Here is a 27833-nt window from a genome sequence, read left to right as displayed (position 1 = left end):
AAAAAACTGATCTGTGAGTGGCAGTTCCTGCTCTGCAGAATGTCATGGTCACTTTGTGATTGTTTGCCGATTGTCAAGAAGGGGGGTCTTACCTAATATGAGAGTCAGAAGAGAGAGAAGGAAGGAAGCCAACACAACAAAGTTGACGTGCCTGAATAATTACCATCATCCCTGATGTATTTTGGTATAATTTCTGTCTGTGCTTACTATAATGAACTGAAACCAGCACTGAGCTTTCAGTGTATTTTGGCAATGCAAAAGGAAGCCAGGCCAGACTCCCACCACCCAGTCCAGGAAGGCGACACTGCAGAAGACGAGTCAAAACTCACCAGGGTTCAGCTCATGTTGCATCCTTTCTTAGGTGTCAGCAACTGACACTTATGTTTTGGCCTGTTATTAGCTGGTATAGCCACAGGCTAACAAATATTTTCGCCAGTAGTACCTGTTCAGTGACAAAATCAACACACCAGAAAATACCCTCTGAGTCTGAGCCTGCATGATCATACAGAGATTGGTTCATGCTACCTATGTTGCCAGATGGACAGGAGTCTCTGGTCTGTCCATGTACCTTGACTTTTATTCCCATGACAACCATGTCTGAAAGTCTGCTATACATTAGTGGCACTGGAGGACAATCAGTTTTCAAAATAAACATGAGATTCACCTACCAGGTCCACTTTAGTCGTGGATGAAAGTGCTACAGTGTTTCACATTTCTGATAGAGTGTGATGCTGTATAACAGGTCACTGGTCATTTTAGCCTCAGCTGCATCACATTTTATGCCTGAACAAGCAGAAACCATCTAACCACATGAATGTGCAGCTGATTTTCTTTGGTCCGAAACACAATGGAATAATTTTATTTGCTGCATTTCTTATATTTTTTCAATTCACCCCCACTGTGTAAATTAAGTGTCAGGTAGGTTGTTTATTGGACTAGGTTTTAATAACCTGTTATCTAACAAGGGACTCTAGTGGCCGCTATTTTGACTGCAGTGGTCTCAGTCAGTCAGTGGTTTTCGCCCAGACTGAAATGTCTTGACAGATATAAGATGGATTACAATGAAATTCTGGGCTGACATTCATGGTCCCCAAAGGATGAATCAAACTGACTTTGGTGATCCTCTGACCTCTCTTCTAATGCCACCATGATACTGCTGAATTTGACTTTGGATGAAGCAGAAAAGATTTGTCTCTCAGTGGAATATCGATTACACACCCACACCCTACACAACAGTAACCAATAAACAGGAGACTCCATTATCACCAGATTGCACTGCTTTCCCGCAACAAAACTAGCTGCTTTTGTTTAATTGGTCAAAACAAATTGTATTTCCAATTCATGTAAGCTAATCACAGCAAACTCATCAACACTGTCTGCAGTAATTTACCTCTAGTTGCTTGTTTCAGATACAACTCTGTCTTCTGCCAATGATATTTTGTGTTTTAGCCAAGTTTTCTAGGGTTGTTTTCCTGTAAATGGCTCAAAATATGTTGTCATCCTGAACAAAGAGCACTACAGACCTAAGAAACAGATATTTCATTCCTATGATTACTGGCAAAGCTGTTACCTGGTTAAACACAGCAGTCCAACTCCTGTGAATGAATTATATAAACGCACCCCAATAACTGACAAAATGTGAAGTCTGCAAGTGTTTTGGTCTTTTCAGGTAATGTCCGGTACATGTCTATATACTGCACCTTATTCCCTTTTGTCTCCACATAAAGGAAGGAATAATGGATTAGCCAAAGCACCTAATGTGCACTTCCAGATGAAAGATATATGCAGCCTCTGTTCAAAGAGGCAAATAAAAAAGGCATAAAGCCAGTTGAATGGGCCTTTATAGGGCCGACTTTGGATACTCAGTCGCTCTTATTCTTTCAGTTTGGCAGATGTGGAGAAAATAAGAGGTGGGGCGAGCAGTCACTATCAGGCAGACAGTGTAAATTGCCATGAGCCTCCAGCCTTTCCAGGTCTGCATTCATGAGAACAGAAATTAAGAAAAGGTGCGAGATATGAAGCACAAAAGGGCTGTGGGGTGCTTGCATGATTGGCTGTGCTACTTACACTTGATATTGGTGATAAAGGGCTTGTTTTGATTGTTCAGTGCTTTTTTTTCAAGGCTTGTTGTTTTTCTGAGTCAGACAAAAGCCTTGAGCTTCTAACTCGAGCAACCTGGGCACAAGAATTGTTATAGCTGCATTTAAAATGCAATTATAGAGAATCTGGGCACAGTTCACAAATGAAAGCCATGTCTTTCTTTGAAACTTTCTTAAACACAGCTTGTTAAACATGCAATGTGAAATTCACATAATAGTTTTAGCATTAAGACAAGATGTGTAATATGTTGGGATTAATTGAGGGCAGTCTGAGCCCAGCAAGAGCATTAATGTCCAGACCAAACCAAAGAATCAGTCTTGATTAATAGCTGCAAGTCTTGGACCACAGGATCTTTTACTGCTGTGCATTATGATGGATAATCTCCTGGTGCTGTATTTGGATCAATCACTTGAGGCAGGTCAAAATTCTGCAGGCAACGTCACATTCTCATTTGAAACGTTGTGTTCTCCTGGGTCTTACCCTGCATCCCCGTGGGGCCAAAGCCTTGGCGAGTGAGGAAAATTGCATGGTCGTGGTGTTCAGCGTGATCAGGGTCACCTTTCTGTTGCACAAATGCCCAGCGGCACACGTTCTCCAGGCTCCGTGATGGGTTTCCTCTTTCAATGAGGCTGATGGACTAACAAAAAAGCAAGAGAGAGAAAAAATGATTACAACTGAACCTTGACTGAAATGAACATGTTAGTATTCTGTCAGCAGCCCAAAATTGCATTCATTGTTAATCTGACACATGGTGTGGATAGCAAACTGAATTCTCTACAATCTATAAAAAAAATAAAGACCAGGCAAACGTTCATCCCTGATTACTTTGCTATTTCCACTTTGTGTGAGCATGCATGCATGTATTTTTACAGTATGTGTGACGGAAAGCGAGAGTGGCTGACCCCTGCAATCTGCATACATTTTCTTCCCTATTTAGCATCTCTGCTACATTATTAATGGCTATGGATGTGTCACTAACATGCTCCATGAGGTTGAAATAACCACTTTTCTCAAGCAATTATACACATATTTCTCAGTGAAATAACAGGATGAAAATGATGAAAAGCATTAGTGCTAACAGAATCATGAAATGTTTGGACTGAATGCTGTGTGTTTGTAACTGATATTATTGTGATTGTGCACATGAAGGACAGCGGTAAAATTAATGGCAGGCATAAGACTATTAGAGTGTGAGAGCATTCAAAATAGATTAAAAATTAGTTTGTCTTTTGAAAATAGTAGAAGAGTTTGTTCTGTTTGGGTCCTGTACTCATTTGAACATGACATTTTGGACTTTTATCCCACTGAGGCAGAAATGTTTGTAACTCTTTTTTTTTCTTTGTATTATGTTTTAGCCAATGATCATGGGTTGATGCTTCACCTCCAGGTCAAAGCCTTTGTTTCCCCATAGCAAACACAACAGAGTTTCAGTGTGAGGAGGGGGGATGGGAGCATTTGTGCCATCCCACTGCGGCACCATCTCCAACATGTTACACATAAATGTTCTGTTTTATTCATGCCATCACTTTGCCACTGCTTCTGGGCCATTGTTTAGGGTGATTTGTATTGATAGAGTCCGGTTAATGTAGCTGTTGTCTAGGCTTAAGAATGCAAAGCAGAAAAAACATTTAATGTCAAACTATATGAAATGACAGCAACTGTTGAGGATAACCTCACAAAATGTATAGTTTCAGTGAATCAATTTCCAACACATAAACTAAAAGTTCTTAAAGTGATACTCCTAGTTGGTGCTAAAATGATTAGTCACGAAAATAATCTCAAGCTGCAGCCTTGTTATTAAAGACTATTTTGGCACAGAGACTCCAGTTTCTTTGCGATGTGATCAAACTGTGATGTGAAGCACATTTGTGTCTCTCCGTTACAGTACAATCTTCTCCCACACACCCATCATCTTGCACTCTGGGGGGCAAATTCTTTCTTGACTGAGTTTCTATCTTATCTATTTTTTTCTGTCATTCTGCATTTCCCAAACAACAGGCAAGTCAACAGAAAAACTACTGTGAAACTCACCTTTGCATATCCCAGCATGATCATCCTCACCAGGACCACATTGACATGGACTCCCAGTGACTCGTCATGGTAAATCTCATTGACCTGAGAAAGAAGGAGAAAGACATTGTCAATCAAGGGACTATCAATAGCTGACATAAATAGCATTTTTTTGTACAGCATCTGCGTCATTGACACATCACATCCTCTATCTTGTTAATTCTGGGCTTCTACTTTCCACTCATTGGAGGGAGAGAGCGAGAGAAACAAACTGCTCTTCACAAATCACTCCATGAATGACTATAATCAAAAACCTGTGCAACCACTATTTTGTGGCTTTATGAGAGAGCCAGTGAATACAGTGAGGGGGAGTGTCCTACCATCATGTTCGTGTTCCTCTCAGGACCTGGTTGCCATACCAGAAACATTTTAAAAGAAGTCTAAATCACCATCTAAATCAGGGCTGCCCAAAGTGGGGTCTGGCGGCCAAAGCTGGCCTGGTTTGCTTTTGGCCAACCAGATGTTTCTAGCCCCCCAAAAACCCCATTATAACATAAATAACTGTTCATGCTGTTTTTATTTTTTGTGAGGTAAAATATATAAGATCCAAAATCATTCATTCATAATCTGAGCAGAGTGACACAAATCAGAGGATCTGGGGATACTTCACAATAAAATAGTTTGCTTTTGGCCTATGGTTCACGATTAAGTTTGAGTTTTGGCCTTCTAAGAGAAAAAGTTTAGGCACCCCTGATCTATGATTTATGCACTCGCAGGAGGATAGGTTTGTGTGTGCATGTCTGGGTGTTTGTGACAAATGTTTACAATCCATAATATATCATTTTGCCATTGTGATTGTCCATACTGTTGTTTGACTATTGGTCTGTTCTGTTCACACGACAACTACTGCGTGTCTGTCTGTCCTCCTCTGTTGCTCTTCATGAGGTTTCTTCTCATTTTTCCCTGTCAAAGAGGTTTTTGGAGGGGAGTTTTTCCTAATTCAAATCGGGGGTCTCAAAATAAAGGGTGTTGTATGCTCTTTTACCCACAGGCAAATTGTTTTTGTGACTATATAAATATATAAATACAATTGACTTGACTTTATTGGGTACAACAAGGGAAGATGTGTTTATGGGGATGGTTAAAATTTTCTTATCTTCCACGGACCTGCTGTGTGTTTTTAATCAGCCAGAGGGATCAAATTTCCCCTTTAGGGATCAGCCTTGCTCACTGTATCTGCTGGTATCTGGGACATTTTAAATACACTGATGGATTTGCTGTTAAATTATTCTATATCCATGTCCACTTATCTACCTGAAGATGTACATGAGCCTGTCTCTTCATTTTCTTTCTTTCTTCTTTACACAATCTTTGAGACACTTAATCTTGGTATGTTATGCCAGAAAAAATCCAAACGTATTATAATAACAGAGAAATTAATTAAAAAAACAGCAATAATGGTATGCTTTATTATGTTATATTATATTCTTACTCTTGATTTTAAGATCTTTTAATTGGTTTATAAGGCTCTTAATGGTCTCCAGTGGCTGTCTTTGGCTTTGACAAAAAATTAGGGATGTCCGATAATATCGGCCGATATTCACTTAAAAAATGTAACATCGGGAATTATCGGTATCAGGTTTTTATAACCTATGTTTGTTCTGTAGGCTTCAGCATTTCCGAGCCTGCAAGAACGCAGCATGGGACGTTTAGCGGCATGCGCTAGATGACGTATAACAACAACAACTATACGCTAGACTGGTTGGTTGCTAACCGTGGCTAACAAGCAAACAATTTAAAGCTGAATGATTTTAATATTAACACAAAATAAGCGCATGCACCTTAAATATTTTACCCTGCTATGAGCTGTTCCTTAACCAAACTAACAATTGGTTAGAATTTACATTAGCACTCCTTCAGGTGAATAATACAATTAAATACATTAACCAAAGCTAGTGCTTAGCTAACGATTAGCGTTAGCGCTCTTTTCAGTATTAATACAATGAAAGTTGAAGTTGTTCTCTTATTTTGCACAGACAGTGTTTACGTTTGGAAAGCCATGTTGCATTTATGTATGCATCCAGTGGGGCATCACAATAAAATCAGGCATAATGGGTTAATTCCACAATAGGAGATATGTTATGTTGTTACCTAAAAACAGTTTTGGTGTAAAAAAAAAGATTGCATATAGCGGTATCGGAAATTGAGAGTTGGACAATATCGGAATATCGGATATCGGCAGAAAAGCCAATATCGAGCATCCCTACAAAAAATTATATGGAAGTGAAACATTTTTAGTTTTTAAAATGTCTGTCTAGCTGTCAGCCTCCAGCTCTCTCATGTTTGAGCCTTATAATGCTAATTTCCCAAGGCAGATTAAGCATAGAGGTAAGCTAGCATCGTTGGTGAAAGCAAACATATCTGCCCACACACTATTAAATTCTTTATTTTCCTCCAAGACATTTCTTTTTATAGATTTGGAATCTATATCTGGCCTAGTTATGGAGACTCAAGACTATTAGACTAGTAGCCACCACTATTGAGTTGTGGCAAAATATAGAGGAAAAGGTGGCAGGTAATGTACAATACCCTTTTGAGGTGATGGAATGTTTAAACGTTAAAAGTTTTTTTTATTTAGTGTGTAACGGCTACACATTTTTACAATTGGACAATGTAAGCGTTACTTTCTTTTAATATAATATTGTACATGTGCGATTTCAGATGTCATGCTTGTATCACATGACAACTGGAAACTAGGACAACATGCCTTTGACAGCTGCTGACCTTCAAAAAGCTCAGTGTGATGTGTGTGGTCGCCCATCACCCTGTCTTTAGCACTTTTGTTTTGCCACTAACAGATTGATTGTACTGTAAGTTCCAATCGAATCAGTGAACAAATCAACATCTTGTCCAGCTCTGTGACACTGAATATGAGAAGACCTCATTAGTAGCCGGGAGCATTTGGACTGAAGCGACAGGCAGCATCACAGTGGGTCTCATTTTCTTTGGGCCAGTGATTTCTCACTGAGTTTATCCGCCTCAATGCACAATATGTCAGTGTTCTCCACACAGGGTAGAGGAAGTGAAAAAATATATTCCAACAGCATATAATCACATGCTAAACTGTCCTCAGAGGATTGTTTTTCGCCATATCTACTTTTCTGGGTGCTGCGCTGCCGGAGGAGCAGGACAAAAAACTCTGCGGTATTACTCAAGGTCCAGCAGATTCCATCATTCAATGTTTTGGAATGTGAGGACACAGTCTGGCTTGAACGTGACCTGCGCTGCAGATAGGTGCTTTATTTAAAAGACAGATAAACACTGCTGATCCTGAACTTGCATCTGGTGGCAGAGCAGATCTACAGTAGCTGCACTGTAAGCCTCTCCTTAGGGCAAAACAGCAAAAATTACACCAAATGTTATTTTTCTCCCACACACTGATCTGCTTGCTTTCAAAGGTCTTAATGATGCACTACACATCACAGCAAAATCTTAACAGCTTCTTCCAAACATTCACAGTAGGACTTACTTTCCTCTCACTGTATGTGTTCAGCCACACATTTTATTTATCCAGCTCACAAAAATTCTCAATAGCTCAAAATGGCAACAATATAACTCTTCAGAGAGACGCGCAGGATTGATGGGTTCACCGATCAAGACCACTAACTTGACTGCGTCCTCTGCAGTGATGTCCATCTCGAAACTTTCTTTCTTATGTTGTGTTATTGGAAGCATCAAGGTTTGTCTCCCGCTGTCTTTTCTGTTCATGAGATGTACAGGAGTCACATAGGAGCAGTCGCAGACAGAGAAACAGAGATAGTCTGCATGTGTGTCAGTCATATTGAAGGCCATCCATACTGATGCTTCCCAAAACATGCATCAGTTAATAGACCTCCAATTCCCAGAGTTACAAGAGAGAAATAGATAGAAACACAGGATAGTTGAACACTGCAAATACCAACAGAGCCGTGACCTTAACCACATCCAACACCTTTGGGATGAACTGCAACACAGACTGTGAGCCAGACCTTATCACCCAATGTCCGTGTTGGACCTTAGTAATGCGTAATTGTGTCTGAATGGGAGAAAATCACAAAGTATATAGCAAGCATGCAACACTTACTCCTGCATTTTCAACATGATAAATGCAATCCAAGAGTTGTACAATAAATCCAACCTTTGTGATGCTTGTAATGTTTATGGTGACACTGTGTCATAGAAGAGGTGTTGATTTAACAGTAATATTTGAGCCTGTAGTGAGATATGATGTTGTACTGGACTCCATTATACTGAACAAGTCATAAAAACAGTACATTGCAGTCAAATACAAAATGCCAGCTTAAAAAACTAACACATAGAATTAGGGGTAAATTAATTTGCACAGGTATGCCTTATAAACTGGCATATAAGAATATATTTAAATGGAAATGTTGTTGCAGTACCTAAATGTCACCAACAGAGGTCCATAAAAGTCATACATTACTTTACTGTCTTTAATGTCCCATTACTGTAAGAGGACTCATTAGTGAAGTGATGTGGACCCTCTGCTTCCAGATGATTCTTTTCATTTCATGGGTGGTTTCAACCTATATTTATGTATTTCTTTCATTTATTTTACAGCTGTGGATCCAGAGGAGTTTGGTTTGGTTTAATCTAACACAATCAAACTCAGATATGTTCACACGTTGTATATTCTTCTTCTGATTCTGAAAGCAGAAATGCAGATTATCACCTTGAAAAAAGCTTCAAACTCTTAACTGCCTCTATCATGTTAGAGGTGTGATTTCTGAAGATAGCAGATTGCAGAGGCCATGCTGTAAGTTTTCATTGGAGCCCTTTATGCCAAATGAGTCGATGTGTAATAGGTTCCTGATGACACTTTCATGAGAAATGTGAAGCACACATGAAGCTGTTGATCTCTGACAGCCTCAGAGGGAAAGCTGATGTTACCAGGGAAAGCAATTTCATTCCCATGTGTGTCTTTTTATGTGTACACCAAAGACTGAAACAGATCCACCTACAGCAGGCACAATCTTTACTCAAGACTCCAGTGAAAAAAGATCCAAAAATAGAAATGCTGCGAGACCTTCGAGGCACAAATCCCCACAGATGAAGATTCAAAAAGACTCACACACACACACACATACATACATGCATACATACATACATACATACATACAAGTGCTTTAAATTAACCAATCAGTTACAATTCTCTGGAGGATGCTAAGGATAGAGAAGTGAACGCTCTGATGAGCAGGAAAAATCAAACAGAAGGAAAGAAGGGAAAAGAGAACGGAATTTTAAAGTAGGAGAGAAGAGGAGATGAATGGGTAGGAAGAAAAGGGCGTGCCACTGGGTGGGATGAGAGGAAAGAGAAGAGAGGAAGATAGCATAGAGTATAAAGATAAAGAAAATGATGAGAGAAGAGGAGAGGAGGGAAGGGAAGATAGGAGAAGAGAAGATAAAACAAAAAAGCAGGGGGGAGGAGAAAGAAGGAAAGGATATAAGTACAGGATAGGAGGAAAGAGGAAAAAGGAAAAGAGAGGAGATGAGAAGAAAAGGAAAAAAGAAAATGACAGGGAAAGAGATAAGGAGAAAAAGGAAAAATAAGATGTGAAAAAAGGAGAGGAGCAGAGAGAAGGGGAAAGGATAGAAGGGGAGAAGAGAAGAGGGGAAGGCAAGAAGAGGAAAGGAGAATAGAAGAACAGAAGGGACAAGGAGAGGAGGAAAAGGGGGGAGGAAAAAGAAGGTAAATGGACAGCAAGAAGATGACACAAGATGAGAAGAAAGAAGGGAGAAGAGATAGTTAGAAGGGAAGAAGAGAGCGAGAGAAGACGAAAGGAAAGAAAAGACAATAGAACGAAAGGACAGGTAAGAAGCGAAGATGAGACAAGATGAGAAAAAACAGTGGAGGAAGGGAAAAAGGATTAAAAGAAAGTGGTCCTATGTCACGACTTACATTTTTAATAGTATGTGGGGATCCAAAAGTAAAAATTTCTGTTACTCTCATTTAGTTTAAAAACTAACCAGCCACCCAATGTTTGTTTACATCGACAGTCAAATAGGTCCCATAGGGATGTACAACTGTATGCTGTCACAGTGACAGTGACAACACTCCATGCTTTTAGGGGTAATGTGCAATAGAAATACAGCTAAGCACTAAATACTAGCTCCCCTCTATAGGGTTATTATTTTAATTTTTTAAATTAAAGAATGACAATTAACTTTCTATTTTGACCTTGGTTCTGACTCATCCCTAATAGAATTGCCCTTGGTTTTGCTACCTGCCAACTGAAAACTTCTTAAAATACATTCACAATTCTGTTCCTCATTCATCTTTGTACATTTCTGTGTAATTCTGTCCATGTACAGGTGTTTGCAGAGTTCCACCGAATCAACAACGTTAACCTGCGCAATCAATTCTACAAGGAGCGGGACAGACAGACGCCTAAACTCATCACCTTGTTCAGAGACAAGGCCACCAAGACTGGCAAGATAGCGGAGGAGCTAGCCAAGCTCATGAGGATTTATGACCATGAGGTGAATTTTTAACTTTGCATGACTCAGAAACAGATTATTAACAGATTGTTTGCAGACAACTGTAAGAAGCCATAGTGTGAATTGCCTCGACTGTGCCCCGAGGTTAAGTGATTATGCCATGAACACAACATTGTCATCTCATCAGAGATAAACGTCTTCACAAGATGTATTCTTAAAAAGATACTTTATCAGCTTCAGTTTGTAGTAGTAGTCCAAATAACTACTGTTTTTTTTTTTAAGTTTTTTCCTTTGTGAGTTATTTAAGTATTTACAATAGAAAGTTATTAATTTAAAAAAATAATTAATTTAAGAAATGGTGACCCAAAATACTGAATCGACCATCGATAGCAATGACCACCATCAGAATATGGAGCTATTTAACACTTTGATTTTTTGCTCTGCATTTGTTTAATTACTATTGTAATGGATATTTTTTGTCCATCTAGGAAAAACCTGATGTAAATACGAGACGGGCCCTCGTCCTTCGTGCACTTCCTGTGTACCTGCGTGAAGATGCCTCCAAGTTCTTCAGGACCTGTAATGTAAGTGTACTGGCCTCACTATCAATTTCTTTGCCTAGCTATTCAGTCAGCTTAAACATATGACATCACTCAAAGAACTCTAGGAGAACCAGGGGGGTATTCCAGAAAGCAGGTTATGTGAAAACTCATAGTGAACCCTGAGATGAGGGAAACTCTGAGTTATCCATTCCAGAGGGCTATTCCAGAACTCAGGACCAGCTCCTCTGCCTCTGTCGGACGTGGTGGAGGTGGAGGTGGAGGTGACTGTCACCACTTCATGTTCATCTACTCAGCAGGATGTTAGGAGACAGATGTGTGTTAAACAGCATCTGTTGGTGGTAAAAGCTACTACAAGTTAAAATATCCACTGAATAAACTTTTACTTTGTTTAATATGTGAAATAAAACCAAAGTGAGCAGCCGTGAGACTGTGCTTATATTTCATTTTCAGCCGATTTAAATGAAATAAAATAGCCTAAAATAAAATAAAACAAAACACTGAACAACATTCAACCACTTCCTCAAAGGCTAATATAAAAGAAAGTGATGTTAAATTCAAAATGAAAAGACGACCGCATCTAAAACTCAACTGTCAGTGATTTTTATTACGGCCGCAGCCAGAAAATGTCTGCTTCCTGTTTTCTCCCGTTGCCATGGTGAATCACAGTATCGGAGCTCCACTGATGATGGCTTTATACTAGTCGTCAGGCACGAGCTCAACTCAGAGTTAACATACGCAGAGTCAACTTACCTAACTCAGATCAGCTGTTCTGGAACCGAAAACTCAGAGTTTCACTTCACAGGGTAAGTCAACTCAGAGTTCAGGGTTAGGCTCAGAGTTTGTTGAACCTCCTTTCTGGAATACCCCCCAGGACCTGTTTATGAAGTTTACTAGAGTTGTTATTCTGCAAACTGACATGCAGAAATGACATAAATGAAAAGGTAAAAGTAAAGTATAAAGCATTCCACTAAACAAAAAGTATGCTAACAGATAGGTGTGAAACTAACATAAGATATAAGCATATGTAAAGAAAATAGTATAAACATGTAGCTTAGTTGCAGTCTAAGTGCAAAGTGACAGTAATGTCTAGGCATCATTAGCATGATTTGTATCCTTGAGGGGCTGAACTCATTCTTGTATTATTTGTGTTTTGTAGTCAGCAGAAAAAAGGAAGGAGGGAGGAAAGAAAGGAGAATAGAAGTAAAGAAGGGGGGAAGAGAGAAGAGGAGAGGAGATAAGGCAGGGCAGCGTATCTCAGGAGAGGGTCATCCAATGATTACAATGCTAGTGGTTCGAAAGGAGGCGGGACAAGAGAAGAGGAGAGGAGAGAAAGGAGGAGGATAGAAGGGGGAAAAGACAGGTAAGAAAAGAAGAGAAAAAAGGGAAAAGGAAGAGGTGAGCACAAGGCAAGGAAAGGAAAAGATTGATCTGGGAGCAGAGTGTAACTGTGGGAGTGTGAGAGAACCAGAGGACAATAAAGATAGGGATAGAGCCAGTAATAAGTGTTCAGAGGCCAGCGCTCAAGTTGCCTCAGGTCAAAGCCAGCCAGGACAGCCACTGGAAAACACCATAAATAACCTCATAATATCATCACTGCTGACCATAGCAACAAAGTGAGAGAGACACCTTGGTACACTCAACACATTACATTTTTCTCTGAGTAGCTGACCCAACAACATGTACAAAAATCAAAGAGCAGAGGGTGAATTTAGCCAATGGTCACGTAAGTATTTGGAGGCCTTTATCAGATAGACAGTTGATAGATGACAGGAAACGAGAGGAAGAGAGAGAGAGATGAGGGGAATGACAAGCAGCAGGATCCTCAGCCGGACAAGAGCCAAGGATGTTGCGATTTACGGTCTGTGCCAAAGTCAGAATGATGAGATAGTCCATCAAAACTTTGACTTACCAAGTCAAAATCATAAGAAAATAAGTCCAATCTTTTGACATATTAGCTCACAAATTTGTCCAAAAAATAAAAGAGCAGAGAGAGGACTTAGCAAATGCTCAAGGAGAACTGTATATATACGTTTTATATCATTTACAAATATTGCTAAATTAAAAAAAAGAGATACAGCATCAAAATGTTGCTCTATCAAACCAAATGTAAACAAAAATTATGCCCAAATTCCATATTTATAAGTGAAATACAAAGTCAATTTATTTATTTATTTTTTTTTTTGGCCTTTATTTGATGGATACAGATAAACAGGAAAGGGGAGTAGAGAGAGAGGGGATGACACACAGCAAAGGGCCGCAGGTAGGATTCGAACCCTGGGCCGCTGCAGCAAGGACTCAGCCACGGTGCATGGGTCGCCAGCTCTACCCACTGAGCTAACCAGGCACCCACAAAGCCACCTCTTATGGCGGCCATTGTTAGGTCAACATTTTACTATCAATATGAAATATGGGATGTGTACAAAACAAACATATCTGGAGAAGAATAATTTAATTTTATATTTAATACTATCCTATAATTTTAACTTACCACGATGAGTTTCACAACTAATCACTTGCATGAGTACTTTTTAATTTTCATAGACAGGCTGTCTAATCAAGAGCCAGACAGCTCTGATCGGCTGCCATCGACATAGATTGCTGAAATCCTGGCAGTCGGTCCAACTTACAGCATTTGAACCAGAAAGCCTCCGTCCACTGAGCAGATGTACCTCATCTGAATAGTGGCAGAAGCCAGTCGGCATCCAGTATTGTGATTCATTCAAAAGCATTCAATTTGTCTCATTCATTTCAGCTTTCAACTAAACTGCATTCATTTCAAAATCACAATACACACCAAAAGGGAATATTATGCCCAATAAAAACAGGGTTTGTGAGGATTGTAATTTTAAAAAAGCAACAAAAACAAGCCAGGGAGGGCAAGCAAAACAGTCCTGTGTTTTCCCACATTCTCAGAAAAAAACAAGGGCACAATCAAGACAAAAGGTAAAGGAGCAGCAGAAACGTACACATTTGAAAAATTTCAAAGGATTATGTTTTGCAGTTCTAGCTGAAAAGGATTAAGTAAATAATTTGGGACAATGCCTTCAATAGAAAATGCATGACGAGTAATCGGGAATACAGCTGGTCCATTCTGCAATCAATAGATAACGGGCTGAAGCTGTGACATGAGTGTGACACACTGGATATCATCCTGATAAAATCTATGGCAGCACCATCTAGTTCATGGCTGACTCATACATCTCCTGCTGATACACAGAAGTGTCATCTGATCCAAAACCATAACCTGCTTGTCAACGATTAGCTTTGTTTCTTTGATTTTGTTGGCTCGCTGCTTTCATGTATCAAGTCTAATTCTTCTCCCCCACAACATGTCAGTAAAGGCACAAAGCAACATTATCCGATGGCTATCCAAATTTGGGTGCATATGTACTGGATGTATCTTCAACCCATCCCATGTCCCTAGGGGGAAGCTTTGATCATCAGAAGACCTGTTGCTGAGGAACAGCCGCAGCAGCTTCCGCAGTGAAGCCACTCTCCACGGAGAGCATGAAAACAATGTGGCGACAGCATTCTGCCTGCTTCCCCATCTGCATTAAAATGTCTCATTAATGGAAAGCCTCACTGTGCAGCCAGCAAATGGTGGCACATATGGCCAATTTCTTCCACCACTAGTGAGGCTTTTCTGTGGCATCTGTGATGACTAAACAGAGCAATTCTAATCTGCTTTCGGAAGCAAATTACTGTCTGCATCAATTGTCAAATGCCATTGAAGAGTATCTTGATTAAATGACCATGCTGAGGTGCAACTACACCCAAAGCAGATGTAGGTGGAATACTGCCTGCTTGGGATTAGATGGCACACTCCTTTATGTTTTAATGGATGTAATCATATCCAGAGAGGGCAGTATTGGCATCCCGGTGTGGACAGAAGTGCAAATTCTGCACAGATGCATTATACATCCCACCAGCTGTGTGTTGTCTGTGATGACCCTGGATCTGTCAATATAGCACTGAACAACAGAAGAGGACTCACATGGGAGAGACGGCTCATATATTCAGATCATGACTAGTTACAAACAGTATGTGATTGTTATGGCAAATTAGAGGGTACTGTGACCTCCTCTGTGTTGTTCCTGGCCCTGGGAAACAGAGCAGAGTGCTTACTAATACTGACTCAGCTCTCAAAGCCATAGGGGGAAAAAAGGAGAGCTATAAAACGGAAGTTTAATTGCTGTTTTATGTTGAAAACTTCAATCCAATATGACTTAAAAAATAAATTTGAAAAAGTACCTTTTCATAAATATTGATCTTTTGGCCACTTGGTAGTAGAACAGACATGGGGGAACATGAGCATTTGGAGTTTTAAGTCTAATATCCACTCTAACCTCTCTCTATCAGTTCCTGAGAAAAAATATCTGACTAGATGTTTCCGTTCCTTCACCATTAACTTTGTCTGGTTGGTGCAGGGCAGGTAGCATACAATGTGTTCACCAGAGTTTATTGCCCGCTGCTACAAAAAGGTTTGATTTCAGCACTGACTACACAGTAAATGTGTTGCAAATCCGAAACCTTTGGCTAAAAGAGTGGTGTGAGGACTTATATCTTTTTATATCTGCATTCCCACAGTACTTTTTCAAGTGAGCTTCTTACATTAGTATCACTACAGTCTAACATGCCTAATAAAACCACATTAAGCATTACTATGGTTACTAAAACACCCATCTCCATTGATTCTTTTCCAACAATGCAACTGGTGAATTCAAACTGGTAACAACAAAAACAAGACTTACAATATTCATTAGAGTGAGGAGGTAATTCTGCACATGCTCCTTGCCGTGAAATCGAACCACCGAGTCATCAACCCCCAGCAGGATTTCAATGTTGTAATCGTCCTCACCGGCATCTCGCCGACGGCGGCGGATCGTCTCATTGACCTGGTGGGCAACTGAGTCGAGAGTACCGGGTACATCCAGGTCTGGCTCTGTAAAGAGATCAAGACAGGAGAGATAGAAGTATTGATGTGGATGTGCAAAAAGTAATATTCATGAAAGCTACAAAACTTTTCTGAATAACAATTAAAATGAATAAAAGTACATGTCATCATATTGGGCATCACTGTAAGCAATTTGTTTCCAGTCTGTTTATAAATCTGTTTTATATTTGACAGATCAACAGTCTTAATCAGTCTTGATCAACACAGTTACGCTGATGGGCAGAGATAAATTCAGATAAATATTGTGCTCTTGCATTCTCCATTAGATTACTGTAGTGAACTAACTCCTTCATAGCCTCATAGTGTACTTGGAGAACTGATTTTATCCATCTCCACTCTGCTTTTCTTAATATTATTGTTTATCCAAGGCTGCTTTCTTTTTGTAGGTTTTGATAATGAAGCCTCGGGGTGCCGGCTTTCTCAGGTAAACACTCTTGAAAACCTTGAAGACTCTTGAGCTCATGATGATGAAGGCCAACATTAAAACTCAAAATCTCTTGAGTGTGCAAAGATAACTGACACTGTGGTAAAAAGTCACTGATACACTGCTGAACTGCTATAATGTAATTCATGGCTAATTTTTCATTAAATTCACTGCCAGTAATAGCACTATAAGACAAACAATATATAGTTATTTTTGCAATTCACAGATAATCTGCTGTAAAAATCTGATTTGACTTCAAAGCATGTTCCTTTCTCAACTGGATAGGAAAATGAAGTAAATTATTTGACTTGACAGTATTCGGCCCCCTCTGAACTTGCTGAATCAGACCATGAAATTGCTAATACTTTCCGTTTTGATGGAACGGCCTTCCAGTACTTAATGTCTCCCTAACACTGCTTAGCTTTACACTCTGAAGGCTGAGGCCGTCTCTGTCAAACCTCTCTGGAAGCACTGCTGATATGAAATCCTTCATCTGGTGCCCTTGGTAATCCTGACGAAAGCAAACGACACCTACTCTGAGAACAGAAATGGCCGTAGATATCCCTTACTTTGCTGCTTTACACTAGGAAGCACTGGAGATTACATTTTCCACTATAATGACTGAAAAATCTGCAGCTTAGTCAGTCATAAAAGCAGCCCGCAGGAGTTGCAGGTTGAAAAAGCGTCAGGAAAAAACTTGTGAGCGAATTATCAGGGTCTCTGAGTCTGAAACTGTTTGTCTTCGCTGGAGCAGCTGGCCAATAGTAAGGCTGTGATTATGCCTACTGTTTGTATTGTTTGTAGTCAACCACAGTGGAAAATTGCACTTTTGTTTTTGTTTGGTATTTGGTTCATTGTAATCTTGTTTGACATAATCTCAAATTAAAGAGTTTAAACCTTGAGTGTGCTGTCAGTTGTTTCAAACAGAGTTTCTCAAATGTTTTCAGATGGAGAATATTGTTTTCTGAGACCTTATTAAACTATTATTTCAACATTACTCAAGCAAAGGTTTACTACTTATTATAATGCACAGTTTATTAAACTCTGAAATGTTTCATTGACACAAATACTTCACTTTGAATCTTGTATGTTGCCATCACCAATGCAAAGGATCAAAATTTTCTGTTGGCTCTTTCTTCACACTAAAACCTTTTGTAGACGATTACGACATAGGTTGAGCTCCTCAGATAAAATGCCAACTAAATGTTAACATTATAATAAAGCAGGTTCTTGAGACTCCAAAAAGATACAGGTTAAAAAAAAAAAAGAAATGTCAGTTCTTGTGCATATTGTATTTGTTGTGCTTAATGGAATATCATTTTGAGACCCGGATCTCACATCGCTTTTGTAGCAGTAAGACTACAATGATTCTAGTTTTTCCCTATATACTCATGCTAAAAATTAGTCTTGGGGGTCATGCCCACAGACACCTTCTTTGTCACCTTTTCAACTCTGATGAATTTGCATCCCTGTAACATTTCTATTTACAAGTACATTGTGTGAATATGTAATGCCGGTAATGCTTTTACCGTGAAACTGTCAACTGTCTCCGACATTATCTGTAACATCCTATTAAATGCTAACAAAACATCTCAGACAGTCATCAAATATCCATCTGCAAATATGCTCAGTCATTCAAAGAGCACAGAAAACACCACTGAATAAATTGTCACTCTTTTGCTTTTAGGCTTTTTTAAGGCTTTTTTGCTCACAGGCTTTTAAAAGGCTGTATCATGCACTTTATAAACATAACACCAGCACTCTGATCTATGAAAGCTATAGCTATAAAGTTGTTAGGTTGACATAATGTGTCATATATCTGCAGGCTGAGAGCTAAAATGTTTGATTAATGCACACAATGGTATATGTGGTGTACTGCACAGCTTGGTGCAAATGGTCTGCTTTTGTAGAAGTGCTTGTTTTTTCAGAACATAACATATAGCAGACCCCCTGCCTATGTGTCCAATGGGCCTCCTGTGGTCATTTTTCATTTGAGACCAGCACAGCTAAATTTTGATGCTCAAACTGAATATAAACTGAAGTCGAGGGAGGTCATCTTCCATTTGGTAATGTCCATAAACCTCTGCCTGTAGTCTGCCAGTAAGACACTGCTTGCCTTGAACTAAAAGTTGGGTTTGTGTAGGTTCATGCATCCCATTTGCAAACAAACCAGGGTTGGTAAACAAAGGTCACATGGACTCACAAGTTGCTTGTGTATTAAAGGTTTTGGTAAGTCCTCCTCCTGCCGTGTTAGAATATTTGGCAGAGGGTTGGGTCAAAACAAATTTCATTCCAGTGCCTGTGAATTTAGCTAGACTTGATAGAAGTGTCTGCGCTGTGTACTGGAATTAACCTTCTGTGGTCTTCAAACAAGTTAACATCACATGAGGAATCAAAAGTGAACATAAGCATCTATTCATATAATAGCCATTCATCCTCATGTATTGGTATTGGCCTACGGTGCAGTGCTCCTGGAAGAAGATAAAGACAGTCTCAGGTGTCAGTTTTTTGGCATTCTCACCTGCTGAAATTAACTGTATATAAAGACTCAACTCTCTTACAAACCCCCCAAAGCTTATTTAGTGTGAAAGATTGAACTATGATTCCACTGAAATCTCCTCAGTTTAAATGTCTGTACCTGACGAAAGGTAAGGCAGGCCATTCCTGAAAAAAGTAAAGGTCCTCGGTGCTGTGTAAAAAAAAAAAAACCCTGAATAAATAAAAGATTAAAGCAAAGAAATTTAGTTTTCATATTTCATCCCCACTGGGTGAAGATACTGCACTGGAAATCTCAAGCCATAAATAAAAGTGCAGGCTATTTCTCATTTTTCCAGGGATGCTTAGGGCCACAGACAGGGCCAGTGATTGAGTGGAGAGGGAGCTAAAATAAATAAGAAGAAATGGCTGCCACCTCAGCCCTGGCCCGGCTCCGACAGTGTTGGGATTGTGGAGTGCATTCCTTCTCTCCGCCGCTCCCGTCATGACACAGGCATTCTTGTGCAGCGGGCCAGTCCTCCCCCTCCCCCTCCTGAGTAAACAGGCTTTCTGAGGTCCATACTTCAAACGCATAGGACTTCCCCTCAGCAGCGCTCCTTAAGACCGCTAGTGTGCTTCAGTCAGTGGCGAGGCCCCCTCTCCTGCTCCTCCTCCTCCTCCGCCTCACCCCACCCCAGGCCCACAGCCCAGTCCCATGGGAGCCACACCACGCAGCAGCAGCAGCAGTAGCCCAGGAGATGGGAGAGGCCCCCAGCCAGCGCCTTCCCACACGTGGCACTGTGCGGCAAGGTGGCAACGAGGCCAGCCAGAGCAGCCGCAGGCTAAAAATGGCACAGAGGTAGGCGACAGGCAACTCTGTGCCATCAGCCTAGAGTGGAAATCTACTGTGTCTGCAGTGACGACATTAATATACACACTCCACCGTTCATGGACACAGATATATTGCCAGAATTACATATTGCAGAACCTGGGTGAAAAGAATGCAAAGTAAATTTGCATTTGTTTTTAGTTTTTTAAATAGAAGGATCAATATATTTTTAATCATAAATGTTAATACATCTAATAGTAAAGGCATCTTAATTTATGGAAAAATGCCCCAGTATCCTGAGTATTACAGCGACAATAAGCAGCATTTTTGCATTAAAATATGGGCCATAATCCTTTTATCTGTTTCTGCTATGTAGTGGAGCTGCATGATTGGCCTATATACAGTGCTTTGTGAATGAAATGATAAGGAAATGCACATTTATACTGGGGATGGAAATTTGCTTAAAATCTATTCTGTGAGCTGGCAGTAATTTGTCTCATGGGGCGAAACTAGTACGAGGTACAACAAAGTAGGACAAATAGACCAAGGGAGGGAGCTGGGTCTGCGACTGTTTTGTTAGAGCAGTTGGTAATGATGTCACTTACAATGCATACTTGATGAGAAGCTTTACAGTTGTAACTAATACCAGACATTAATATAATGACTGAGTATCTGAATGGCGCTTAATGTCTAAGGACAATTTAAACTGAGTTTGAGCCTGATGAGCTGACAGTGCTCTTACAGGAGAGGGTTCAAAGACCAGAAATTCATCAATAGAGAGACTGCTTGGATTTAAGTCAGAAAGGGTAGGTGAGGTTTACGTCAAGAGTGATGTCAGTTCTGACTCAGAAACAATGTAACCGCTCTGTCATGAACTCGAGAAAGACAATCAGATATATGCTGTGTAAACTGTTCCTTCCATTTACATATGCTGCAACATCAGCTGGTGCAAGCCATACAGCTACAATTTCACACATGGCTTCCTGTGAACAGATAACTGAAATAGGCTTAAAGTGTGATCTAATCGACTGTGAAAAAGGCAGGATCAGTGGCGCCAGGAGAGCAGGTAAGAGCATTGCCCCGACATCAGCTGTTCAAAGGAAGCAGTCTCAAAGGAATTCAGTGGATGAAACAGGACACAAGACATCCCATCAAAATATGTGATGAGATGTCAGGTGGCTCAGGCCACAACAAATAATGACAATAATTCATTTCAAAACACACAATCCAATGCAGTCTTAAATAGAGCAGGAGGAAATTATATGATAACGCTGAATAATCATTACACATATTTATGGACAATGTGTTTTAAATACTTTGAACTTGGTGCCACATCTTTCCTCTTCATTCCCTTTCACACACACAGCAGAATACTGATTTTAAAGTAAAGATCTGTGAATGCTGTCTTGCTATTACTAGTGCAACTTGGATAAAAACAAGACCAAATGTTGCTATAGAATTTTGTCAGAATAAAAATAAAGTTTATTTGAGTTACAATAAAGCCCCCTCTCCATTGGCCAATCCATAAGAATATTATTAATATAAAAATGGTCCAAAATGGTTGGGAACCCATGTTGTAAATAACTTCTCATCATGCCCAGTAAGCATGCATTTGTTATTTTTACATTTCTAAGTTTAATTTGTATTATTTGAAGTTTAATTTAACTGTCATTTCAACCACAAAATGACAGCAAAGTGCATGGGTGTATGAGAAACCTGACTGCAATAAAGAAAAAAAGAAAAAAAAAAGTTTTGCGCGCACATTCTGTAAGAGTAATTTGCAAGTCAAACAATGTCCAGCCATCGAAGAACAACTTAGGCTAAATTTGGTTGAAAATTTTGATATAAAATGTTTATGTTAAATGAAGCAGTGTCAGACCTGCACTATAACTTCAAAGTACACTATGTTCCTTCATAAACGACTGTAACAAGATAATGTTCCCTGTCCTATTACAAGAATTGTGATCAGGTAAAGTTGATGAAAAGCACAATCCACCAATCAACCACAGGCAGCTGCTGAGTCAGCTTTACACTGGGACACTACTGGGCCATTGTTATAATAATTGCAGCGATGTGTGAGACACGTTGCTGTTTGAGTTTCTCTTCTTCCCAAGTTACAAAACAAAGCAGTGTGTGACCAAAGCCATTAATGCCGTAAATCTTTCTTGGTTGACATCTCATTTTACAGTAGGCCTGAATAATGTTTGTAATGCTGTTGCTGCACAATTATGTTTGTTTGTTTCATCTGTTTGCAGCTGATTATGGCTTTCAGGTATGGGTCAGTGAATAATAGCCTGAAGTCAGGTGTCCTAATTCCATGTGTGCACAAGACCACAAATTCCACCTTAACATTGAATAGAAAACAAAATTAACATAATTTCTAGCTTCATTTTGGCAAAGTGGTGATTCCAGCACCAAGGTGTTATGAAGCTGCAATTGATTTAGTGCTGGCAATGTACTTCTTGTCATGTAAGGGAATTTTTGACTCCCTAGGGCACATAAAACCTAGGATAATTACACTGGATTTTATGACTGAGGCAATATTGTTTTAGCCTTTTTCTTCCCTCTGCCTCAATAGAGTTGAAAATGAGTGGTGACAGCAGCAACAACAGCAGCCTAATTACCAGCAGCGCACCGCAACAGGAGAAAAGATGCTGGCCGAGGCATTTCACATGATGGAGACGCCATGCAGGTTTGTGGTTCTGTGTTGAAGTGTGGTGGAGATTTAAAAGGTGCGTTTGTGTCTATGTGCATTCTCTGTGGCCCACCCGAAGCTTCTCAAACACTATTAACAGGCTCGTGGGGAGTTTAGGCATAAAATTGAAGCCAACACTCCTACTCCCACTGGGCCCTTATATTAAAGCATTACTAATGATTTCTAAGTCTTGGCCGCTTTGCCTAAGAAAATAAACTTTCACTGCAAAATAAAAGGACCATTAACAATAGAACTGTTCCTTAAAAAGCTTGTCAGGGATGCTTTTGCCTACATTAACCACAATTAATGCTGCATTTTGTCACCCTGTATTAAAATAAAAAAGTGATTTTAATGTGTAACTGATCTGTATACCATTTTTGATGGTTGATATCAGTATATCAGTTGATAACGGACATACAACACATGATATACAGATCAAATTACCATCAGTGTCATCAATAGGACTTGTAAAACACACAAACAAAAGTAGGATTGGATAGTTAAAATTAACTTGCTGTACAAAGCAAAGGTTTACAAAGGTTCCTGCCCAAGAGAAGATTGTTTAGAGGAATTAGCTGCTCTAATCAATCATTTTATCTCAATAATAGGTCACATGACCACATGCTTATGTGAAAAACACATAAAAAACCATCACCCGACTCTGTGCGTCCCCTTACCTCTATGGAGCTTTTAAGCATATTACTACTCATTGTAGAACTCACAACTTTACTTTTTTGCTCACTCTTATTTCCCTCAGGAGTTGGTGTTAACTGATAGAGATAAAAGAGAGTGAAGATTGGACATACATTTGTCAAGTGGTCAGAAAAATATTCCAAAGGAATGCTAATGTTGCTCTGTGTTTGCTGGCTGTAAACAGTTGGTTAAAAGAAAAGTTGTACCAGGCAAATGGACCTTGCAAGAGGATATTGCATGGCACATGATACCGCGTCCAGTCCTGGAGCTATGGATAGGTCAAACCTGTCCTATCATGGGCCAGCAATGCAAAAAGAATGTACACAAGACAAACGGGAACATCCTCATGTAAAACCTGCAACATGCAGGACCAGGCTCTCGGATACGAGCATGTAAGGTGGGAGGTAAGCCATGTTTTCAAATTTCCTGCAGTAGCCTAATATGTGACCATGTGACACATCAGATTATCATACGTCAGGAGCAATTGTGCATCTGTATATCTGGGACAATGTGCAAATATATATATTTATATATAGGCTACAAAGCTATAATGCAAGTGCAAGTAAAACACAAAGAGAGACCTCATTAAAATAAAATTCCACTCCCTCATTAAATTTCAATTTGAAACACCTGCTGGAGGAGTTAACATCAAAGTCAATGTCTGTCGCAAAGGTTGAAGCCATCTCAATGAGCTGCTTTATTATCCTGCTGGAACAAAACGTAATCGTGCCACTTTGGCAGGAAGAAAATGTAACTTTTTACTTTGAAAGTGGGTTTTCTCAGTACTGAACTGAAATTAAATCAGCTTTGATATGACTATGTTTCTTTAAAATTAGACACTATTGAGACACTTTTTTTGCTGTGACCCTTTGATGAACATGACAGCAGCTAATATAGCTCAGCCAGCTAATTAATATTAGTAGTGTATTTAGGGATGCAAAGGTATTTTATATAATACATGCTATAAACATAATGCTTAAAGTGTCTCATTTTAATTGGCCTGGACCAGTGATCTGAGAAGGGCAATAATGAGTTTCAACAGCCTCTCAGGTTGCTGCAGCGAAGGTTTCCAATGTGTTTCCACTGTCAAGGAGCAACACCTCAGTAATCTCTGCACTTTATCCATTGATCTGAGTATGGATTAACTGCTGCATATTAAAATCAATTACCTACAAATAACAATTAAAGTGCTGGCCAGTCTTCTTTAATTCAGTATCTGTTGACCTTGCATTTAGTCTAAGATAGTTTTTTCACTTGAAGTTTTAATCGTTTAATGCAGGGGTTCCCAAACCAAAAAATTTAAATGTACATTAAATATATTTAATTTATTACAAAAGTACATCACAGCAATAATCCCATTTTCTGAGTGCACTGTTTAGTTTCTCACTACCTCATAACAAACCTGTAATGTGAACTTGCACTGAAAAATAAGAACAAGCGGTAAGGCCATATACTCTATATGTCAGCTGGAGTGTGGAGTAGAGCTGTGTATTGGCAAGAATCTGGCGATACAAGTATCATGACACAGTGGTTACGGTTCCATACATTAGTTTATTATAACACACCACCATATGCCTAAAGTCTGAGTAAAACTGTATTTATCAAAGTCCTTGTAACATCCAACATCATAGCCCTCAGTTTACCGTTTACAACACTGCTATCTCTGTTGGGGGTTGGAAAAATGGATAGTGTTTTTGAGAATCAATACAATATCACAAAACAAAATATCACAATATGATATTTTCTTACACCCCTAGTGGGGAGTGCAGTCAAGTCACGGTTAGACATTATGCACATGTCAGAGAGTGAGGGAATCACAGAAGTCACACCCAACATTACAAATAATCAAGATAGCAACAAGCAGACTCATTTTCACAACTAAATGCTCCTGTTTCTTGCCCAGTTTCACTACTTTTTAGTGATGTTGCAGCGTTCCCTCTCAGAAATTACTACTTACTTGAAGCAATGACTAAACCCACAAAAATAAAATCCAACTTGACGTTACAAAATGGAATTATTCTTCAATTAGTAGCCTGATGTATTAAAAGGTATTTTAACAATTGTAGTAAATAGAGAAAACACTACCAATGCTATTAACAGCTTGACTTACATTGTGCCTTTGAAGTCAGACTTGGCTTGGACTAAAGGATTAAACCTAAAGGATTTCAAACTTTAATTGAGGCTTGTACTTAAGATTGGACTTTTTGACTTGCCACAAATCATTTGAAATAGGTCCCAGAAAACAAAAGAGCAAGAAAAAGGAATCAGACAGAGCAAGAAGAAAACAGTATATTAAAGGTCTTCATTTAGACAGGCCATTATTGTTCAAAACACCAGCTGGTTTCTGTGTTTGAAACCTTTAAACCTTTTCTCTTTGTTTTGCCCACAAGTGCCTGAGGAGTGTTTTCTTTTTTGTGAGCTGTCATTTCAACTTCAAGAGCATCTTAAGGTTCCCTGGACTGATGGAGCACTTGACCTCTGCATTGTTTGTGTGTAAGAATTGAAATCTGTGCTCACCCACTGCTTCTGGCAAGCTGAACTACGGCCTGAGACACTGCACAGAATTACTTTATTTATGTGTTACTGTTGTTCGTACAAAAACACAATGACAAGTTGTTGTTTTGACATTTATGTTCATATACCGGGACATGTACAATACAAAATGTGTTAAATAGTGAGCTTCAGAGGTGTTGGATGTTTGCATGTTTTTTAACTTGGACAGAACAAGCATAGCCGTTTCCCTCCACTTCCAGTCTTTATGCTAAGCTATGCTAACCATGTCCTGACTCGAGCTCTGTATGCACAAAAAGAAAGCGATGTATATCTTTTAGTAGGAAATCAAATAAGTTTCTATTCCTTTCACTTGAACCTGCTTACTGTTTACTCCTTTAAAACGTGAAAGTGTCCCTCTGTTGCATACCTGCTTATCTGTTGTTGTGCTGCTGTAACAGAATATCAAACTTGTGTGTGGAGTGTGTTTGTGTGTGAGTTAAGAGAGGCAGAGAGAGAGAGAGAGTCTTGAAGCAGACAACGGTAGGCCTTGTTGGGGTCGGTCAGTTACAGCATGCAGCAAAACTTAGGCTTCATTCATGGTTGGGTGCGAACTGCCTTTCTGGAAGAAATGCTCACTGTATTTCCTTTCAGGGAGTTCAATATATTTTGGTGGCCTGCATCCGTTTTTTTTTTCTCTCTTTCTCTCAAAGAACAAACAACCCAATGTCATCGTCAAAAAGGTCAAGTGACAAACTGTTTCCACTCTCGCCCTGCCCAACACAACTGATAAAATACAAAAATTTAATAACCTTAAATACTGAGGAATTACTCAAAAGTTGAGGGTAATGCAAGGTTGTGAATAGAGCTTTTAACCTCTTCCATGAATGCTTTTCATCCTGTCTGTTTTTCTTTTAGCTGACAGAATATCTTGAAAACTGTTCAACAAACTACAATAAAAAAAATATTGAGTAGGCCACAAACTACTACTTACTTGAATTTGGATCTTTGGCAGAGATTTCAAGCTGTTTTGTTCTTTCTAGTACATCTTTTATCTTATTCCAAAGGCCTTTTGCAGTAATTATGTAATCATCCAATACAATGTCCACATAACTGGGATCATAACCTCCTTGATCAAAAGAAAAACTCACCAACTAACTGATTAAATAAAATGTAAAACTATCATTTTGGCATCACTTCCAACTAATCATCACTGCAGCTGATTTCACTGATGATGATTTCCCTGATGAGTTTGTCTGTTCTGGCTGATGGGATTATAGTCCAGCCTGATGAGACAGGCTGACGAGGCAGCCAGACAATGCCAACACCTTGTCTTTGGTTTAGTCATGAAACAGACTGGTGCAGGAGCTTCTTCCGACTAAAGAATTACTTCAGAAGTAAAGATTACTTATGAATTAGAAAATGTGTATTTATTTATATTAAACTCAAGAGTGTATGTTTCATTTCAAAAGAGGGATAATATGTTATTTGTATACATATTCTGTGTAAATCTCACATTAGTTAATTTAGTTTCCTTGAAAGGGACCTGTTATTTTATGAAAATGATTTCAATCTTTACTGCAAAGTACTGTCCTTTGCTGTCCTATCTTTGACTGATGTGTGTCTCTGTGAATATTATAAATAAAAACATACATTAAAAGATGTTTAATCCAAGACAAATGCAGATGAGGTGGTAGGGCTTTTTCTAGCCCTTTAGAAATTCTGCAGTCTTCCTCTCAGGCTGCATATTGCCCTAATAACATCCAGCATGATATGACAGATTTTATGTTGCATGAAAGCCAAAACCAGGGCAAAAACAAATCTCTGCTGCCCACAAAGCTTAACGGATGTTTGTATTAATTGAAGGCCGCGTAGATAAGAATGTTATTATCTTTCCCAGATTATGACATCTGGACTGTAGAGATGCTGTTTAAGTAAATTTTGGCGAGTACATTAAACTGAAATTGCCTGTGGAAATAATGTCCTTAACTAAGGACACAACAGATCTCAAGTGTGATTGCATGCTATGATTTTCCCTTTCAGGTCACAGTTCACATAATAGCTTTGTCACATGTGCAAACACATATCACAGCAGTAACCGA

General features: G+C 39.3%; 1 protein-coding gene across 2 annotated transcripts in view; it reads right to left on the bottom strand.

The window, feature by feature from the left end:
* The window catches only part of adamts3 (ADAM metallopeptidase with thrombospondin type 1 motif, 3), a 144519-nt gene that overhangs the window by 71581 nt on the left and 45105 nt on the right, over nucleotides 1–27833 (bottom strand). For both annotated transcript variants that reach the window (XM_051421696.1, XM_051421697.1), the window contains exons 5-7: nucleotides 15923–16113; nucleotides 4132–4215; nucleotides 2581–2737 (exon numbers count right to left, since the gene is read on the bottom strand). In XM_051421696.1, the coding sequence (XP_051277656.1) occupies nucleotides 2581–2737; nucleotides 4132–4215; nucleotides 15923–16113 (432 nt within the window). The remainder of the gene's footprint in view (nucleotides 1–2580; nucleotides 2738–4131; nucleotides 4216–15922; nucleotides 16114–27833) is intronic.

Source organism: Dicentrarchus labrax, unplaced genomic scaffold (genome assembly GCF_905237075.1).
Source record: "Dicentrarchus labrax unplaced genomic scaffold, dlabrax2021, whole genome shotgun sequence".
NCBI classification, from domain to species: Eukaryota; Metazoa; Chordata; class Actinopteri; family Moronidae; genus Dicentrarchus; species Dicentrarchus labrax.
This window is presented reverse-complemented; position numbering and strand designations above follow the sequence as displayed.